The sequence below is a fragment of the Acomys minous genome, assembly GCF_964271855.1.
Source record: "Acomys minous genome assembly, chromosome: 12".
Taxonomy (NCBI): domain Eukaryota; kingdom Metazoa; phylum Chordata; class Mammalia; order Rodentia; family Muridae; genus Acomys; species Acomys minous.
Genome location: NC_140493.1, coordinates 23,891,482 through 23,912,520, shown reverse-complemented (window position 1 = coordinate 23,912,520; position 21,039 = coordinate 23,891,482). Strand labels below are relative to the sequence as shown.

At 52.9% G+C, this 21,039-nt stretch overlaps 1 protein-coding gene across 7 annotated transcripts in view; it reads right to left on the bottom strand.

Annotated features, from left to right (window-relative positions):
* IL2RB (interleukin 2 receptor subunit beta) overlaps positions 1–21,039 on the bottom strand; it is a 43,359-nt gene that overhangs the window by 10,121 nt on the left and 12,199 nt on the right. For 3 of the 7 annotated variants that reach the window (XM_084749132.1, XM_084749133.1, XM_084749127.1), the window contains exons 2-4: positions 2,757–2,883; positions 1,247–1,370; positions 528–606 (exon numbers count right to left, since the gene is read on the bottom strand). In XM_084749132.1, the coding sequence (XP_084605258.1) occupies positions 528–606; positions 1,247–1,370; positions 2,757–2,850 (297 nt within the window). In that variant the 5' untranslated portion in view covers positions 2,851–2,883. Of the gene's footprint in view, positions 1–527; positions 607–1,246; positions 1,371–2,756; positions 2,884–5,264; positions 5,358–5,593; positions 5,712–6,394; positions 6,503–21,039 lie in introns of those variants that run through there. The other 4 variants (XM_084749128.1, XM_084749130.1, XM_084749131.1 and 1 more) reach the window with 4 other exon arrangements.

The following is a 21,039-nucleotide window of genomic DNA, read 5'->3' as shown; positions in this document are numbered from 1 at the left end:
ACAGAGTCACTAAGTTGTTGTGAGGTAGCACCAAGGCTGGGATGCCGGACTCTAGCATGCCACTGTCCCCTAGATCTGAGGCCTCAGTCAGAGTCTGGTATGGCTGTCATTGTTACTGGGATGTAAAAGAATGGCAAGAGCCACAGTATAGGGTAAGGGGCAACAGTCTACACGGGGGCAGCAAGGGTGCAAGCTCAATACCCCAACTCCTGTTCTTCCTGTTCAGCTCAGGTGGCCTGCTTTGTATTACCAGGTTGAGCCTTGTAGAGGTCCAGGCCTAGCCTGAGGTCTCAGCCCACAGCTGGAGGGACTTTACACACAGACACACCACACACACACACACACACACACACACACACACACACACCATATACACACACACATGCATATACCATATACACACACACCTGCATACACATACACCACATACGCACAAACCTACACACACACACACACACACACACACACACACACACACACACACATACACACACATACACACACCCCGCACTGCCCATGCTACTTACATCTGGAGACCCAAGGATCAGGTCGCAGGCCCAAGATGCCTGCCTCACGAGATAAAACTTACAGGTTTTGTTCAAGGACCTTGTAGAACAGAAAGAATCACCTTAGAAATCAAGACAGTGCTACAGAGCTACCCAGAGACCTTTCTCAGGGACCCCTGTGCTAGAGACAGCAGCACAGTAGACTAGGGGCTAGCGGCTCCCTATGCTCCTAGACCTGCCCCCCCCCCCCAGAATCCCTTTTCATGCCCTTCACCATCTCCATACCACCCTCCCAGCAACCAGAGTCAGCTCAGCCCCCAGGCCCCAAGCTCCACGCACCTAAATTTAGCCTGAAGAAGCCTATGGCTCTCCAGATACTTCCTGTCCCTGTCCCCACAGGACAGCATCACCCCAGGCAAAGTGGCCCCACAGCTGCCCGAGGGCTCTCCCAAAATACCAGATTACTCAAAAACTCAGCAAGCACCAAATATGTACCCCAGTTGTCTCTGACGTGGAGTCTAACTTTGCAGCAAAGGCTCACAGCCACTGTCCCCAAACGACCTAGTGCAGGACCTCGATCGATAGCTCTCAACTAAAGCCTAGATCCCACCCCCTACCAGGGGTCCAAATGACTGAGTGGCCAGTCCTGGTGCTAACTGCTGGGAATCTCAGGCTCAGAATCCCACAGCTCAGGGCTCCCACAGGCCCGAGGTTCTGCTCTGTGAGCGAACCATACTTACCGAACGTTCGATTTTGTATGGATGCTGCAGTTTGTGACCTGGCGGGCAGCATGGGCCCTTTCCTCACCCCACACGCAGGAGACATTGGCTCTTGAGTTATAGAAGCACTTAAGATGGGGGCAGTCTGTGGGCAGAGTGGGGTGTGAGTGGCTGGCTACAGGGCTCACATGGCCTCTGAGCATGGTCACTACCCTACGCCAGGCACCCTGCACCTGCCAGAGGAGGAGGTAGGTAACTCAGAGAGGCAGGATCCAAACTCATTTCAGTGTGTGTGTGTGTGTGTGTGTGTGTGTGTGTGTGTGTGTGTGTACGCACACATGCATGGAAGTGCACATGGCACAGATGCCATGGTATGTGCATAGAGGCCAGAAGACGACTTTTGGAAATTGACTCTCTCCTTCCTACCATAGGATCTGGGGAACTGAATTCAGGCTGTCAGGCTTGTGGGGCAAGCAGTTTGCCCAGTGAGCCACCTTGCCACCCCATTCCTAAACTGTTTTATATGAGTGTTGGGGAACTCAACTTTTCATGCATACACAGCAGCCACTTTGCCCGCTGAGCTACCTCTCACCCCCTATTCAGACCTATTTTCTAAGGGAGGAGACAGAGCTCCTATCCATGGCCAAGCAGGGGTCATCAATAGCCTCTGCATGTGCCTGGGAGAGGCCTGGGCAGGCCTCAAGGAGGTAAATACCTGGCCTCTGGTCCCCTCACACCATCCCCCCTCCCCTGCCTCCTGCTGTAGATGGCCCTCCTCCCCCCTCCCCTGCCTCCTGCTGTAGATGGCCCTCCTCCCCCTCCCCTGCCTCCTGCTGTAGATGGCCCTCCTCCCCCCTCCCCTGCCTCCTGTTGTAGATGGCCCTCCTCCCCCCTCCCCTGCCTCCTGCTGTAGATGGCCCTCCTCCCCCCTCCCCTGCCTCCTGCTGTAGATGGCCCTCCTCCCCCTTCCCCTGCCTCCTGCTGTAGATGGCCCTCCTCCCCCCTCCCCTGCCTCCTGTTGTAGATGGCCCTCCTCCCCCCTCCCCTGCCTCCTGCTGTAGATGGCCCTCCTCCCCCCTCCCCTGCCTCCTGCTGTAGATGGCCCTCCTCCCCCTCCCCTGCCTCCTGCTATAGATGGCCCTCCTCCCCCTCCCCTGCCTCCTGCTATAGATGGCCCTCCTCCCCCCTCCCCTGCCTCCTGCTGTAGATGGCCCTCCTCCCCCCTCCCCTGCCTCCTGCTGTAGATGGCCCTCCTCCCCCTCCCCTGCCTCCTGCTATAGATGGCCCTCCTCCCCCTCCCCTGCCTCCTGCTATAGATGGCCCTCCTCCCCCTCCCCTGCCTCCTGCTGTAGATGGCCCTCCTCCCCCCGCCCCTGCCTCCTGCTGTAGATAGCCGTCCTCCCCCTCCCCTGCCTCCTGCTATAGATGGCCCTCCTCCCCCCTCCCCTGCCTCCTGCTGTAGATGGCAGGAGTCTTGGATGTGACCTCCCATCAAGGACAGCATGGGCATCAAAAAAGGCTGGGTCCTCACCCTTCACCTCCGTCGCTGCCGATTCCCAAGGTATAGCCAAGGCCAGAAGGAGGATGTAGAGGGACAGATGCCGGGACACAGCTATGGAAGCCATCACATCCAAGAGGCAGAGCTGAGGACGTAGGCCCTAAGTGGAAGAAAGCAAAGTGAGAACAAGTCAGGACCCCTCATCCTGCTCAGCTCAGAGCCAGCGCAGCCCCGGCCCCAGGCCCTCTGTCCCACAGGCGCTCACTCCCTTCCTTCCGATCCTAATCAGCTGTCACTTCCGTACCATACTTCACCCCATTTTGCATCGGCATTGTTTGTGCAAAGTAGTAAGTAAATCTGTCCCTCAGAGGATACATTCTAAAACCCCCAGGGATGCCTGAAACACCAGACCAATCCTTACAATCCTATGTTTTTTCTATAAATTACAATCCCATCATGAGACATGGATGACAATGCCAGGGGTACAAGAAGATTCCTAGGGACAGTCCTGAGCACTGTGTGAATGAGGTCTCTCCCAGCAGGTGCCCAACCCACGTAGCCAGGTGACGTGAGATGACAGGGACTCATCATCACAGCACTGTGAGCGCTACAACAGGAGATTGGACAGCCAAGGCCACTAGGTGACTGACAGGTGGGCAGCATCCGCATCATGGATGCTCTGGGCAAAGGAATCACTCAGGTCCCATGCAGATAGTGAAGAACATCTCGAGGCTTTAGCACACAACTTAGAACAGTGTTCAGTTTAAAATTAAACACACGCATGAGGGCGCGCGCGCACACACACACACACACCACACACTCACACCTGCGCCCACAAGTCACAGATGGGCCATAAGGAGGGACAAGGGGCACTTTGGTTTCATTCATTCCTGGATCTCTAATTCCCAAACTAATATCTATCACATACAGACAGTTGCTGTCCAGCCATGAGGTTCCGGGATACCCTCATCTTTCATAGACTGAACTGAAAAAAAAAAAAGATGGGACAAAGGCTGAAAGGTGGGCTCAGAGGAGGAGAATGCACAGGGCCACCAAGGGCTCCAACTTTAGCTCTGAAGAGCCTGCAAGGCAACACGGAGCCCTGCCTTAGGTGGCTCTCACAGGCTCCACAAGCTGGTGGTTCTGGTCTAGTCCTCTAAAGGCCTCTCCAGGGTTGTCCTTTCTCCAGTGCCACCAAGGCTGCTAGCCTCTAAAGGCTCATCTCATATTCCTTTTTCTTCTAGTCCTGTGACACTCACGCTGGTTTCCCCCCATGAAGGAGGATGTCTTGCCTTGAGCTGCCATCTATCCCTCTTGCATGACAGTTGACAGACTGGCAAAGCAGAGTGCCCACTCCAAGTTGCTGAACTTGTCACCCAGGAAGTGCTCAATGTTAACACGCACTGAAGGGCTGTGTTTGGGCATCGACCAGGGCAGTGAGTGTGCAGCGTGGCCCGGTGACAGTGCTTGCCGGGCACGCTCAGTGAGCACTGTTCAGGTCATGTGCTGGGGCCTTCAAGTTTCCAGCCACTCTCTTCTGCCCAGCAGCTCAGCAGCTGCTCAGCATCTTTGCTACCCAGACAAGGAGACCAAGGCTCCCACAGCCGAGTCTACAGAGCTGGGGTTCTACCCAGAGCCTCCCTGGCCTGAAGGTGCTTGGGTCAGGAGGGAGCCCTAACAGGCTGCTGCACCAAGCAAGAGGCCTCCACAGCTGATCTGAAGCACTGTGGGTCTTTGATGAGGCAGCGAGCTGGGTTAGGCCAAGACATCTAAACAGCCTCAAGCTGGAAAGGCCTGTGACGTAACCATAGGGGAGAGGAGAAGGAATAAAAGAGACAAGATCACAGGCAGGTCAGGGCCAGACCACAAGCCCCAGCAAAAGCACAGCAGGCCTGGGAGAAGGCACTCAAGCCTGCTCCCCGACCCTGGCTGAAGAAGCACAGGGTGCCCGCTCATCCTGAGCAGTATTAGATGCAAGAAAATATGGAAGGTTCTGGAAGGGTTTGGCTGGGGTGGAGAGGGGTAGCTCTAAGCAGCGGTGACTGTTCTTCAACAAAAAGGAAATGGAGAAGCCAGTTGCAGTGGCGCATGCCTTTAATCCCAGCACTCAGGAGGCAAAGGCAGGCGGATCTCTGTGAGTTCAAGGCCAGCCTGGTCTACAAAGCTAGTCCAGGACAGCCAAGGCTACACAGAGAGACCCTGTCTAGGAAAAAAGAAAGAAAGAAGGAAATGGGGTCTTTAGGAAACTAAGAAAGGCACTCAAAACCACGCAGCATGAAGCCAGCCTCTGGCAGAGTGAGAACAGCCCAAGACCTCAGAGTTTCAGGCACTGTCTCCCTGAGGCTCACCCACGCATGTCCTTCACAACTACCAGACGTTCCCACTCCTGACTCATTTGTCTCCACTGAGGCCTCTGACAGGATCTGTCATCCCACAGGCTCAGGCCATTCTAACTGGGTCACCTGATTTCCAGCACAATGACGCTTGTGATGGAGGAGGGTCAGCGGTGACTGACAGTCATGCTCCCTGCCTCAGACTGACCCACACATGTCGCAGCACGCTCTCACAGCACAAGAGTAGGTTCCGTGGCTGGTCTTTCCACATGGGAAGATCAAGGCACAGCCAGCCTACTTCCTAGGATAAAAGGACCAAATTCCAGCCCAGGGTAGTCTGAGGTCCCACAGGTCTGTAGGGTCCTGCTAAGGGCAGGGGACAAGCAGGAGCTTGTCTATCAGACCTGTTGACCTTTGAGATCCCCTTTCTGACCACCTCCCCAAAGACACACACACACACACACACACACACACACACACACACACACACACACACACACACACACACACACACACACACACACACACAGAGCTCACCTCTTGCTGTTCAACTGGGCATATCTCCTGGAAGAGTATGTGGAAGTAAACGGACCTTCAAAGGTAGCTCCACCTTCCTCGGGCCACCCACCTTGGCCCTGAAGTGCTACAAACACAGCTGAAGGTGGGAAGTTGTCACCTCAGGCAGCCCAGGGCCTGGCTATGCTCCTGACCTCTCTAGCCACTCAGCAAAGTAAGAAAGAAATCTAAGCTGGAACCCCACCTCTGGCCTCCAGCCTAGGGCCCTCAGACACTTGTCAGTCAGCATAGCCGGCATCATAGCCAGGTCCCGGGGGAGATTCCTTCTCTCTCTCTCTCTCTCTCTCTCTCTCTCTCTCTCTCTCTCTCTCTCTCTCTCTCTCTCTCTCTCTCTCCCTCACTATTCCCCAGGCTAAGACACACTCCACCGGAACCAAGGGTGGGTCCCACCAGACCCACACACACTACAGCCCAAGCACTGACTCTAGCCTTGTCCTCTACCCCTCTGGGCTAAGACATCACCACACAGGGCCCAGAGGAGGCCCTCAATGCAAAATGGCTCACAGATGCCCCATAGTGTGGGCTAGGAAGGAGCCACTGTGGCCTGACATTGGAAGGCCTATTCTTAAAGAAGAAACCACGACATCCAGGCTACCCTATCCCCAGGGACTCCCAGGACAAGATTGGTCATCTAAACCCAGACAGAAACTATAGGGGGAACTGAGTCAGAATGAGTGTCTCCCCAAGTCCCTGTCCCCTGGGATAGCTAGCAAGAAGTGGTGGGGTGCTCTGGGCTCCCAGGGGACCACACAGGGGCATCACCTGGCTGCGACATGGAGTTTTGGCGATATGGTCCCTGCAGTCCTACTGGAGACTGGGTCCACAGCCATCTCCTGCTCCGCACCTTGGGTAGCAGACAGCAGCGAGGCCAGCAACAGACTGAAACCCAGGGCGAGCCCACTTCCTGTATAGAGGATGAGGGGCAAGGCCCAATGGGAGGTGGAAGGGGGGTGTTGATGAGGTAGCCTGAAACTCCACACACCTAGCACTGATAAGATCTCCTCCTACGCTCAGGGGCAGCCACCGCATGTGGCATGTGGCATACTCACACAGTCACTGTGGTGCAGGGACCTAGCTGTACACAGAGCCTGAGGGGGCAGGCCCTTCTTTGCCTACACCACCCCCACTGCATCTCACACATGCTACCCTAACCTCATTATCTTCTGGTCACGCACTCACACACACACACGCACTCACACACACACACCCTAACACCAAAACCACTCGCAGACACATCCCTCTAGGACCTAGAGTCTAGGCATCCTCTTAGCCAATTCACACTCTAGCCTCCGCTACGTGCCTATCTCCCATCCACCCCCCTTCTCCCCAGCTTTCTGAGATGCCCTTTATTCAGGCTAACATTCAGGGGTGACTAGTTTCGGGGCATGGTGAGCAATTTGATAGCCACTGATTGGACCTTCTGGAACTTTCCTCTTCTTTTCAAAGTCATAGGTTCTAATTCTTCCTCTCTCAGTGAGATGGTAGGGGGAGGGGGGGGGTCAGTTCATGGCTTTCATGAATTTCTCTTTAAATGAATGAGTATTTACATGTAGTATCACGGGACCGTGGAGTGGAGGAGTTCACTGCCCAGGGACTCCCACTTTCTTTCTCCCTTCATCCTGGTTTTAATGTCCTGCTTGGGGAAATATGACAAGCTGCTGCCTTCTGTAAATAGAAGGGAAGCAATGCAGAATGCTGCTTTCTCAACCTAACCGCCATTACCAGCTTCATTGGGGCAGCTGTGACCGCCACAAGAGAGCATCATTCATCCCCTCACAGAAAGGAGGGAGACAGCATCAGACTCGCGCCTGAGGTCCAGCCCCGCTCCCCCTATAGGTAACTGGAATCAGGGGTGCTACATGATATAGAGTGTAGGGACCCCATCTATGCAGCTATGATGCAGCTATCCATGCTAGATTGTGACTCAGTCACTTTGGTATCACCCATAACCCCTCACTCCATGAACAGTCAGCTAGTTCACAAAGCTGGACTTCATTGAAATGCTCCCTTTTGTCTGTCATTGGTGCCCCATTTGGGATACGGCGGGGGGGGGGGGCTGGTGGACGGACAGATTTTTGTTTGCATCTCACCAGGAAACGTTTATGTGATGAGGGGGAAGTGGGTAGGAGAATTTAGAAGGGCAGCCCAGTAGACGGTTCCCTAGGCAGATGCCAAAAAGTGAAATCAAAGACCCTCAAAAAGAGAATTGAGAGCTGAGCCAGGGAAGGAGACAGGTAGGGTGGCACTGCTGGGGAGAGTCACCCTGACTGTGTGACCTGCACTCTCTGAGCTTCAGTTCCCAAATGTGTACATTGAGATGCCGCTTTAGTTCCATAGCGGTGACAACATTCCTGAGCAAAGAGTTCTTGTGGCTCTCAGTTCTCGTGGCACCAGGCTCCTGGGGTTTTAGACCCCTCCCAGCGTGTCAACCAGGAAGTAGGGGTAGAGGGGAGCAGAGCCTCTGAGGACGGGATACATCTGCCCAAGGCATGCTCCCATGGACCTGCTCCCTCCTGCCAGTCCCACTTCCTAACAGCCCATCCTGCTACAAACTCATCCATGGACTAAACCCAAAGACTACATCCTCATGCTCCTATCCCTTTCTAAAAGCAACATCAGGGTACCAGGCTTTCTGCACAGGAGTTCTCTGCAGGGCACCTCATATCCAGACTGTAATAGGGTTGTATCAGTTCCTGCCTGGGATGTGGTAAGAGGACCACCACACAGGAAGGTATCCAGGCCCTACATGGAGGCTTGGAGTAAGAGCCAGTGCTCCCTGCTGGGGTATAAACATTCTCTAAAGGCTCATAGATTAGAAATTTAACCCCCAAATTCATATATTGTTTGCCTGAGGAGGCAGAAACTTCAGAGGTCGTTAGGGTGGGATGACGTCATGAAGGTGGCTCCCCACAATGGCATCAGTAGTAGACTTGAGACTTGAAAGAGAGACGAGAGCCAGCACACTGCTCTGTCCATCCATGTGATGCCTCAGACCTGCTATGATGTGGCAGGAAGGCCTTCCCCACTGCCACTGTCACGGCTCTTGAGCTTAGCTGTGAGCCCAACAAGCTTCAATTCTCTGACGTATTGAGTTACAGCCACAGAAAATGGCTGACAGCTCTCTCCCAGCCCACTTCCCTCCCACCCTAGAAGGCTCTTCTGTGACAGAAGAAGGTAAGAAACATAAACACAGTAACAGGGAAATTGACAGGATATTTCTGGAAGCTTCTTAGGAAGTCATGATGACTGGCTCTTGGATGAGCTTGCAAACCTTGAACTTAGCTCCTCTGGCCAGGTAAATAGATCAGTTAAAAAAAAATTTTTTTTAAAGCACGTATAAAGCCAAAAGAAATTCTTTCTCCCTAGGCAAAGTCAGAAACCACAGATAATCCACTTTCGAAAGACCCAGTGTCGTCGGAGCTTTGTCTGTGGGGATGACACGGACCGGCCTGACTGGTGCAGTCCAGGCCTCTTTGTCATCCTCCATCATCTCCTCCATCTCCTTCTTTCCGTCAGCAAAACCGACTAAGCTGCCAGACCAGGGGCTGAGGCAACCACAGTCTTTACTCTCTTCTCAGAGCCTCTGACCTGTGAGACCTAGGAGGGGCACACAGAGGGATGAGGAAAAAGGTGGGTTTATACTCCCTGGCCCCACGGGGCATTCTACCCAGTATGTGACAGACTCCATTTCTCCGCCACTCTTGGGAGGAGGTGGAGTCTAGGACCCAGTATGGCCAGTGGCGTGGGAGGTGAATGGTTTAGTCTACATGCTACAGCCTTAAAAACCCCATTTTTAATCCATCTGTCTCTGTTTTTCTACCCACCCTTTTCCAACTTCTCTTCTCTCTCTCTCTCTCTCTCTCTCTCTCTCTCTCTCTCTCTCTCTCTCTCTCTCTCTCTCTCTCTCCAGTCTTTCATTTTCTTGCTCCCCATCTCCCACCCCACCCCCTTCTTCCTTGCTAGGATTTCTGGTCTGTAAGACAAGTAAGGCATAAATGCCAACTTCACTCTCATTTATGCAGCAGTACTAGACATAGCAGGGTCCAAAGGCCTAGGCCCCATCCAGGTGTAGGGGGGTGTGCCGGCCCTCCTTCCATCCCTGGGACCACAGGAACTTCCTGCCCAGTCATAGTTTCCTTTTCAGCAGCCAGAATGGGCAGCAGTAATGAGCCCTCGTCAACCTCAATCAGATCACTTCACCCCCTTTTCCCCAGGAGTTTTCAGAATACTCATCACACAGCCCCAGCTTGAGAGCTTAGCCCCAAAGCTCATGGGACTCACCAGGCCCCTGGTCTCAAGGAAACTCCCACCCCAATTTCCTCCAGCCCAGGCATTCTTACTGGTCATCAATTGGCCGTCAGTTCATGTTCAGACTTTGGGACTTTCATGTGCAGGGCACAGGCATGCTGTGTCACCAGTGGGACTCTACTGTTCACAGACCACCCTAGCAGAAAATACTGGAGTCCCCTAAGAACCCTGGTCTGCTGTCCTGGAGACACCAGCATTTCCTCTGGGGTGTCGTGAGGAAGAATCTAGAAGCTTCTCAGATGTCAGAGGCCTGACAGTGTTCACCTAGTCACCCCAGGTCTCCTACTGAGGATTGCTGTGTTTGGATAACCCCCTTCACTAAGCTACCTTTCCCCCTCAGCATCCTGACCCCACAGTCCCCACAGATGCTGCTCCTGGGCCCTCTATACCCCTCTTTCCTTCTGCATCCTGATGGGTTTCTGCTGCGAACAAACTTCCCTTCACTCTCTACTTTCACAAACATAGTTCACAGCTCACTCGCTACTGCAAAGACCCCATTTTTACAGGGGTTTCCTAGCCCCAATGTCCCTTCTTAGCTGTGCCTTTGCCCCTTGTCCACCATAGGATTGCTCTTGTTGAAGACAAAGCCATGCTGGATCCCCTCAGATTCCCCTCTCCTTTGCACCCTGGAATCCAGGGGTTTGCCTCTGTACTGGATAGTTTTATGTCTTGACACAAGCTAAAGTCCTCTGAGAGGAGGCAGCCTCAGTTGAGAAAATGCTTCTATAAGACCAGGCTATAGGCAAGTCTGTATGTCATGTTCTTACTTGGTGATTGGTGGAGAAGGGCCCAGCTCATTGTAGGTTGTGCCATCCCTGGGCTGGTGGTCCTGGATTCTAAAGAGAGCACACTGAACAAGCCATGGAAAGCAAGCCAGTAAGCAGCACCCCTCTATGGCCTCTGCATCAGCTCCTGCCTCTGTGTTTCTGCCCTGTTTGAGTTCCTGCCCTGACTTACTTCCACGATAGGGACGTGTAAGCCAAATAAAGCCATTCCTCCCCAATTTGCTTTTTGGTCATGGCATTTCATCACAGGAGTCAAAACCCTAAGACAGGATCCAACCCCTCCTCATCATTCAAGCCTCTGGGAGCCGTCAACGTCTATGCTGCCGTCCCCCAGTTTCTGTACCAGCTCCTCCCCTTCAGTCCCTTGTCCCCCTGCATCAATCAGTATGGCACTTGCTCCTCTGTCTCATCACCACTAACCTGTTCTACCCGACCTTGCAAGCTGCAGACCCCTTCCCACCAACAGCAGCGTCCCAGTTCAGCTGCGTGCATCAACAGGAAAGAAGAAAACGACAGCTTCAGATAAGAGAGGACTGATTCCTCTCACAGATGTAAGAAGTCCAGAAGTGGCAGCCCAGGCCGGCAGGTGGCTCTGTGAGGTCAGGGTCCAGAGCCAACCTGTCTCTTTCCTGGGACATCTTCAACAACCACTCTGCTGCCTCCTCCTCACACATCCGGGAGATGCTCAGGCACCGTCCATCACACCCTCGTTCCTGCAGCTACAGGCAGAGAAAGAGGCTGAGGCCATGTCTCTAGTTGTCTAAAGTTGCCTGGCTATTTCTTTTTTTTTCTTTTGGTATGTGCACATGTGTGGTATACGTGTGTGTATGTGTATGTGTGGGGTGCACCGTGCAAGCATGCAGAGGCCAGAGAAAGATGTCAGGTTCCGGGCTCTAACACTCTCTGATTTGTTCTCTAGAGACAGGGTCTCTCACTGGGCCTGGAGGCAAGTTGGCATGCAGCGAGCCCCGGTGACCCCACTACTGGGGATTATAACAGTGTATGTAGCCACTTCCAGCTTTTTGTGTGGTTTTGGGGGGGGGGGTTAGAACTCAGCCCTCCCTGTGTGTGCAGTAAATGATGTTACTTGTTTAGCCACTGCCCCAGCCCCTCTAACTTTTACATACAGTCTCACTGAACCTAGAGCTTACCAGTTTACTAGACTGGCTAACCAGATCCTCCTGTCTTTGCCAGATCGGGGATCGAACTCAGGTCCTCAGGCTTGCAGAGCAGGCACTCTATCCAGGCTGCCCTAGCTGCTTTAGCATTGCGTTGGCCATTGCTTAGTCACATGACAGCCCAGCAGCAATTAAAGTTCATAGCCATAAACAGAGGGCTGGGTCTATAGACTCTAGTGCACCACTACTCTGCCACAACCCACACTCTACCATTGTGAAGATCCCCGCATCTACTGAGGTACCCTCCCCACTGGCCTCACCCTCCCTGCTCACCCTGGATGACATTATTCATCCAGATGACACGGTGACCCACCTAGAGACCATTTCCTCACTAAAGCTAAGACCTATCTTTTGCTGTTCAGCCAGGGAACTGAAGAAAAAGCCCCAACCCCCATTGCATCAGCCTCACTGGTGACCCAGATTCCAGTCTTGTTCCTTGGTCCTTAACAGGTATCTGACTGCAAGACCAGCCTCACCAGCACAGACAGCTGCCCCTCCCAACTGATGAAGAACACGGGGTAGGAAGAAACCTTAGCGGGACCCAACTGAGATAAGGTCGAGAAACAGTCTTGTGTCTATTTACTGGAGGGCTCTACCAACACCTACTCTTCACTAGGGACACCCCACCTGCCAGGGGCAAAGCTAGAAGGTGCCATCCTCCATGGCTCCTTTCTCACCCCCACTTCCAGACCATCCTCCCCCCCCCCCCCCCCCCCCCGCTCATTGCATCCACATTGCTACAGTCCTCACCTCCTCATTGGAGCCCTGATCTACAGATGTGCATTCTCCCATGATGATCTGGGAGCCACCCACTCCCCCCCTCTGGCTACTGGATTCAGCATCGCCCACAGCGCCAACAGCAACCTACGCAGTTCCACACGGGTCCCATCAGACCTTCTCTGCGACTGGCTCGGCGGAGAGAGTTACCAGCACCTGGGATTTCTCAGGGCTAAGACCAGGACAAATCTGTCCACCTTATCACTACCACGCTCTTCCCCCAGACCACTCAGATCCTGGGCTGAAGCCGCCCCAGCTGTGTCCCAGCTGTGTGGGCTGTGGGAGCCTACTGCAAAACAGGAACTGTGGGATTCATCCAGAGCTTGAAAATGACCCGACTCTCACTAGAGAGCATCTAAAGGGGGTGAGGAGGGAGAGGGGGAAGAGAAGGACAAGTGGCCTAGAACTTCTAAAACCTCTGGCAACTTCAGATATAGTTGTGGACAAGTAAGCACGATAACATCTCCACTGACGATAGGCCATGGATGCCACAGCGATTCCGCAGGGTGCCATGGCATGTCAACCTTGAAGCTGCCTCAGCTTGTTTTTGTACCCTCTAATGGTGACAGCACAGTGATGAGACTTTTCTAACTCGAGATGCATTTCTCAGAGTGAAGGAATCCCCTGCTTATGCAGCACCCGAGAGGGGGGCAAAACACAGACGACGCTGGGAACAAGAAGTTTGCTACCCAAGGTGGTCGTAAATGGAGGTCACATCCTCGTGTGTTTAACATGCCCACTCTGGCAGGCAACCTGACGTCTATTGACATCTCCAGACATGGTCCCAGAAATCACACCTGACATGCCTCCAGCAGAGATCCACACAGGAACTGTGTGAAGGTTAGCAGTGTGGTCACAACACTATGAGGCCAGAGTCTCACCCCGCCCCACCATGGGAAACAAGCAGGGCAAGACTCTCTGTTTGCTCTTTTCTCAAATGTTCTGTTTGCTCTTTTCTCAAACGGGGTTTCGCCAAGATCTCTGATCTTTCTCAGAAGACAGGCTAGGTGTCACCCCAAGGAGAGGACATGTGATGTTTGCAGAGCACCTGTGAGAGGCTCTTCCTAGAAGCCCAGCTTCCCTGGTGTTTTTGTTTCGGTTTTAGTGCTTTTTATTAAAGAATCAACCATTTAGATGTCCATTTGAGAAGGCTTCGCCTAGCTGTCTCCATCGCCTACATGTCTGCTTGGGGAAAGCAGGAACCCAGGGTAGAGATCCAGTCCACCCAGAAAGATAGTTCCCCGCCCCCCAACCCTGTGAGGTCCGGCCTCAGGAACCAGTGACTAGAGACTCCAAAGAACAGGGGACCTTTTGGGCCCTGAACGGCAAAGATGCAATGTGGGGCAATGGGCAGGAACCAGGCTGGGCCTGGCCCTATAACGTACACAGAGAGCCGGGTAGTCCTCCGCTGGCCCTGCCTGTGCTACCCAGTTGTGCCTGTCTCGATACTACTTCAAGAATCTAAATAAGAGCGGACTGAGAGGAGAGAGGCAGAGAGTGTCCTCCCAGCTCTGGCCTCATGCACAACTGGGTACCAGATGTCAAAGGGGCATCCGGATATTGATGGGGGTACCAATATACTCCCCAGAATCACAGGGCTAAGCTGGGCCTATGGGGGCAAGTGCCCTGGGGTGCTACAAAGAAAGTCCCCAGAAGGTGCTGGGCCAATGACCAGGACTCACGGAAAGTGCCCTGGCTGAGCACTGGCCACCTGAAGCTCTCAAACAATGTTTTCAAACTGGGCCCACATAGCAACCACACAGAAGGCTCTTGTCGCTACTACAGGCATGAAGGACCACCCCAGCTGCAGCATAAATACACAATAAACCTGGGAGCATCTGAGGGACAAAAGCAATTAGCTAAAATGTGGCCCCAGCCTCTAAGGGGCCTGCCAATATTAAGGACTCTTTGGGTGCACAGCCAGGGGAAAAGTACCTTCTGCCAATAGAGCTATGAGTCCAGGCACCCCAGTTCCTGGATGGTGGCAATGACAGCTTCAGGACTGAGGGATCCCATTCAAGATGGGAGATACTTGTAGGGGCCACGTGGGCACACGAGAAACAAGCAAAGCCTCAGGCGCAGTCAGAGGGAGGCAGCCTGGTATCTTCTAGGTGGGCTTAGGTAGGGTCCCCAGCTGTAATTGGAGGGGGTAGGACTGAAGTTACCTCAGGTGATGGGGGTGTGGAGATTATGGCATGCTGGCGGGGAATGCTGCTCAATACTGCCAACCAACTCAGAATTTGCAAGAACAGTTGACAGGGAGATGTTTTGTATGTGTTTAACTGGGGGGACGGATGGGTGAGGCAAGGTCTCACTCTGTAGTCTCAGCCTCCCGTGTAATGGGATGGCAGGTCCATTCACCACCCCAGCTTGAGGATCAGGATTTAAAAGGGCTTGAAGTCCTCCCACCTAAAAGAGTAGCCACCGATTCTCACTTAAACACACAGTCGGCCACTGTCATCTCAGCCATCACAGAGAACACACTGCTGGGTGCCACTGTTACGAAGAGGGGGTACATTCTGAGGGAAGGGGGAGATGGCATGGGACCCTCTAGAGAGGGTCTTTCTTCTCAGCTGATGCCATCATACCTGCTGTTCACGTGGCAGCTTTGTAAACCGTTCCTGGATTGGAGGTGTCTCTTGGGTTGGGGATATCTCCTGGGTTGAGGGTGAGCTTCAACCGCCCAGATCAAATTACTTGTGACCACATTTGAGAGGAATTAACTCAATATGGGAAGACCCAGCCTGCTGTTGGTGGCACCATCCCCAGGCTCGTGGGCCTAGGCTGTAAAAGGAAGCTACCTCAGCCCGAGCTTGGGAGTGGACCAGTAAGCAGTCTTCCTCTCTGCTGTCTGCTCTGAGCGCTTGTCCTGACTCCCCCACCCCCACCCCCCCACCCCCCCCCACCCCCCCCACCCCCGTGACAGATTGTAACCTGGCCAAATATGCCAAATAAAGCAGCTTTCTTCCCAAGTTGCTATTGGTCAGAATGTTCTCTTACAGCAACAGAGAGCAAAGCAGAGCAGACCCCGCCCCCAACCCACAAGCCACAGTTTTACTTCCCAGCTTCTCCTGCAGCTAGGTAGAGGCCTGGGGCCAGGCTTCCCAATCCGAAAACGCTCCCTCCCGCCCTGATTTAGAGACAGAACACCTGAGGCTCCTCTCCCAAGGAATTAATACCTCACCTGTTAGGTAGTTGGCACTCAATGATGACATCTAAAAACTGTTGCACAGGTCCCTTCCTGCGCCAGTTTTAGCAGGGGACCATTTCTAAGTGTGAGCCTTGCAGAGCTTCCAGTTTCCCTGAGGCTTGTTAACTACCCCAGCTCTCCCTCCTTTTTTGTTTTGTTTTGTTTTGTTTTGTTTGTTTTTGTTTTGTTTTTCAAGACAGGGTTTCTCTATGTAGCCTTGGCTGTCCTGGACTCATTTTGTAGACCAGGCTGGCCTTGAACTCACAGCCATCTGCCTGCCTCTGCCTCCCGAGTGCTGGTACTAAAGGCGTGCACCACCACCGCCCGGCTTAGCTGTCCATCCTTAAACAACACCCTCTCCTCTGGAATGTCTGTATCTCTTTCATTTAAAAAAAAAAAAAAAGGATTCTACATAGCCTGAGCTGGCCTTGAACTTGCTGTACAACAGAAGATGGTCTTGGGCATGGGATGCTCTTTTTCTCTACCTCTTGCGTGCTGGGACTCTTCCACTAGAGAACCCATGACTTTGGGCATCCTAGGCAAGTACTTTCCCTACCAAGCTACATCTCCAGTCTCCTTTCCTCCACCTTGTTTATTTGTTCGTATTGTGGGGTATGGTGCAGGGTGGGGGGTGCCGGCGGGGTAAGGAAAACTTCATGTATCCCAGGCTGGCCTTAAACTTGATCTGTAGCCTGATGTCTTGCCTCAGCCCACCCAGCTCTAGGATTACAGGTGTGGTCTGTGACACCCCAGCGTTGTCTGCTCCTCTTAATAAAGAATGGCTATCACGTCTTTTTACCCCCTTCATCTGGAAGATTCCACAACAGAAGTATAAGGCACCATGGCCTGTTAGGCCCTGGCGAAAGACATTCTCAAGCAGAGGGAGTGTGGCAGGGAAAAGACGTTGCACAACAACTCCACCATGCACAAGGGCTTACAGTCCCTCCTTGTAGACCTCCTTAAACACATTCTTCAGGTCAGACTTATCCAGATCCAACCCAGAAGCTGCAGCAAACCTCACTATGTTGTTCTCAGGGACAGCAGCCCTCTCTCTGTGTGTGGCCCCAGATTCCCTGGGAATGTACTGGTGATGCAAACTCCCTGGGGCTTGAGAGGTGGCTTGGTGGCTAAGAATGATGGCTGAGTGGTCATTAGGAACAGGGTGTGCACCCCAATAGCTGCTTAGTGAGCTCAGCATCATGAAAACTCCCGGAACTCTGGCACCGAGGAATCTGATGCCCTACTCTGCTCTCTGCAATGTGCACAGACTCGCACAGTCACAAAGGCATAGACAGACAGACAGACAGACAAAGTCTTTTTTTCAAAATACAAATTCACAGACTCTCCCCTCCGCAGCTTGGGTGCCTGGTGCTCTTGCCTTGGGGCCTGGTAGCATCATCTTCATGAAGGCTCCAACAGATGCTGATGCATGCTCATGTTTTAGAGTCCATACTGTAGGAAGCAGCTCCTGCCGCCCCAACCCTGGCTATGGAACCTCTCAGCCCTGCTCTCCAGCATCTTGTCAGCGCATGGGCCTAGTGCTGCCTCCCAAGTCCCTCTTGCTCGTCTGCCCCTTCACTGGCAGCATTTGAACTCAGTCTTCTCAGCATTTCTAACTTGAAATTATGGTTTCCCAAGAGCTCTTCCTGAACCCAGACCTCAGACCTAACCCCTGTCAGCTGCTAGACTGACCCATCCAAAGTACAAGCGTGGGGCTGGAGAGATGGCTCAGAGGTTAGGAGCACTGGCTACTCTTCCAGAGGTCCTGAGTTCAATTCCCAGCAACCACATGGTGGCTCACAACTATCTATAATATGATCTGATGCCCTCTTCTGCAGATAAAGCATTTATATACAATAAATAAATAAATAATATATTTTTTTAAAAAAAACAAAATACACTCTCTCCTGCTGCTATGGAATTTCTCTCCAAAAAGCCCATGGAGAAAATATTTAGTCTCTATCTTGGCCCTGTTGGTCCCTGGGTTACTGGGAATATGCTCTTGGCGGGTACTAAAAAGATCCCTGGACCATTTCTCAAACTCTCCTACTCTTGCTTCCTGGCCATGAGATGAGGTGGAGCCTGGATTAGCTGGACACTGCCACCAGAAAGTGCAGTCAAGGGTCCAAAACACCAGGGCCAGGCTTCATGGACTGGCGCCTTCAAAATTGCGAGCCAAAATAAAATGATCCTCTATATTTTACTACCTTGGTATTTGTTCCAGTAACAGATGGCTGACCAATACAGCTGCTCCCGGAAATGCCTAGAATGTATCTCTCCTGGGTCAGTGTTTCAGGGCCTTGGGGGTGGGGGGGGGAGGGAGGCTCTGCCTGTCTTGCCTTAAACAAATAAGGGGTAAGGAACAAGGCACCTTCTGAAGGAGAACCAGATCCTGAGGGAGACCAGAGCTGACAGCTATCCTGACTGCAGAAGCAAGGAGAGTGATGTAGGAAGGATGCAGCTTTCTCTTGTCACCTGCCTGCCTCAGTCAGGCCGCATGGCCCCAGACCCGCCCCCCTTCCCTCCCACCATTCCCGGCGGTCTGACGTTTCTGTCACATAAAGCCAGTTGAGGCAAGATACACTGGTAAGTAATTAAAATGTTTTCACCAGCCAGCCATTAGCACTGATTGCTTTCAGCCGACTCTAATCTGAGGGCTTAGTGCATGTCATGTCATTTAATCTTCTCAGCGCCCCACATACTTAGTGAGAATTATACTAATTCCTTGCTCTTGCATAAGAGGAAACTGGGCACAGAAACACTTGCCCCATCTCACAAATCCAGAACACTAAAGCTAAGATCCAACTCAGTCACAGAAGAACGCAGGCTTCTTTGAGTGTCTATGCATAATTATCTATTTATTCTGAGAAGGGAACATGTGTGTGTCACCGTACATGTGTAGAGGTCAGAGGACAATTTTTGAGAGTCAGTTCTTTCTTTTCACCACATAGGTCTCTGAGATAAACTCAGGTTGTCCAGTTTGGTGGCAAGCCCTCTTACCCACTGAACCATCTTGACAGGCCAAGCCACCAGATATCCAATCTCAATATCTCTCTCTCTCTCTCTCTCTCTCTCTCTCTCTCTCTCTCTCTCTCTCTCTCTGTGTGTGTGTGTGTGTGTGTGTGTGTGTGTGTGTGTGTGTGTGTGTGTGTGTCTGTCTGTCTGTCTGTCTGTCTGTCTGTCTCTCTGTCTCTCTCTCTCCCCCTTCCCTCCCTCCCTCTTCTGTGTGTGTGTCTGTCTGTCTCTGTCTCTCTCCCTCTGTCTCTCTGTCTCTGGCCCCCCTCTTTATATAGATCTCTCTCTCCCTCTGTCTCTGTCTGTCTGTTTCTCTGTCTCTTTCTCACAGTGTCTCACAGTGTAGCCCTGGTCAGCCTGCTGCAACTCGCTGTGTAGACTAGGATGGCATTGAATTCACAGAGATCCACCTGCTTCTTCCTCCTGAGTACTGGGATTTAAGGTGTGCACCACTGGGCCAGCTTATCAAGTCAGGCTCTTAATCCCTGGGTGATGTTTGCCTCACAAGCTTGTTTGTGACTATGGCTAAGCAATGGAAACAAATCACAATGGCTTAGTTTAAGGGGAATAGGTGTCCCCAGAAAGTTCAAGCCCAAGCCTGGCTCCTCTACTCACAGGCCTTGGCTCCATAACTCTGGAAGTGATGTGGAGAAGGGAAGGAAGGCCCAGAGGCTGGTGAAGGTGGTTGCCTGCCTCAGTCTCCCCCTCATGGCTGTCTCTCTGAGCCTTTAATGCTGAATCCCAGTGCCTTGTAGAGATCCCAGAAACAACCCGATTCTCCTATGCTGATGGCAAAAGCTGGGTTGGCCTCTATGCTTGGCACCTGGGATCCCTGACTCGTGTGAATGCCTCTGCCAACCTGAAGGAGCACCCACTGAGCACAGGTTACAGGATTATGGTGAGAGGGAAGCCAGCATCCTGTGATGGGGCCGCCAGGAGCGTGTGCATGTCCAGCTTTCTCTCTTCTGAGGCCTTATAGTGAGGTTGGCATCATCACGTGGCTTGTCGCCCTGGTGCTCCAGGGGCCTAAAGGTACCAATTTCATTCTGCTTGGCTCCCCGGCAGGGTTGGTGATGGGGAAAGAACGTGCGAGGCCCCTGTGCTCAAGGCTAGTGTCTTCCCAGCAGATTGTCTTGAGTTCCCCCGCACACCCACGGGGGCTAGCAGCCCTCTGAGTGAGTGCTTGCTGCTTTGGGCAGCTAGCTAATGAAGTACAGGCCACAAAATTCTCACAGGGAGCAGGGCCTGTGAGTGGTGGGTGGCTGGTTTCACTTTCAGAGTGAGTAAAGGCAATCGTGAGAGGCCCCTCGTGCAAGGAAGGACACGGCCCTTTCCTTACTGACTGTTTACTCAACCTTCCTTCTCAGAGTTGTCGGGGACACACTCCTCACCCCCATAGCATGCCTCTACTCTATCTAGACTATGCCACAAGCCAGGGTACTAGGAGGAGCTAGGGTCCATGAGGGCCAAGACTCCACAGCTCCAAATAGGCTACCTCCTCCCCACCCTGCCCAGCAATCAAACCACCAACCTCTCTAACCATACACGGGTGGGCTGGAAAGTGGGCTCCCTCCTAGGAGTCCCCTCTGCCTCTTCAGCCCCACCACCAGCATGGGTCAGAGCTGAGTTCCAGCAAGGCAACCAACTCACTAGGCCTAGGCCCAGCTCCCTCATCACACTAGGCCCAGGTCAAGGTTACCAGGCCCTGGTCCCTTGTCTCACGAGGGCCAGGTCAAGCTCACTAGGCCCTGGTCCCTCATCTCACTAGGGCCAGGTCAAGCTCACCAGGCCCTGGACCCTCATCTCACTAAGGCCCGATCCCTTCCCTGGGGCAATCACAGTTGCAAAGCTGCAGACCACAGGGACAGGTAGGTGGTGGCTGGTTTGAGTCAAACAGAACAAACCAGAAGGATGTGATTGGAGTCCACACAAGCTCTGGAGGGCAGAGACCCAGACCTCAGAAGACAGGCTCTTGAGCAGCTGAAAAAGCCCTGAGAGACCCACACCCACACTGGAATCCATTTCCTGCCTTCGATCCTAGAGGCGTACTGACTAAGTGTGTATCACCTGTCACCTCCTGGGGGGAGCAGGAGAACTTCTTCCATCAGCTCTCCTACAAACCCCAAAGTGCAGGAAAGAGTCCCAAAGAGAAAT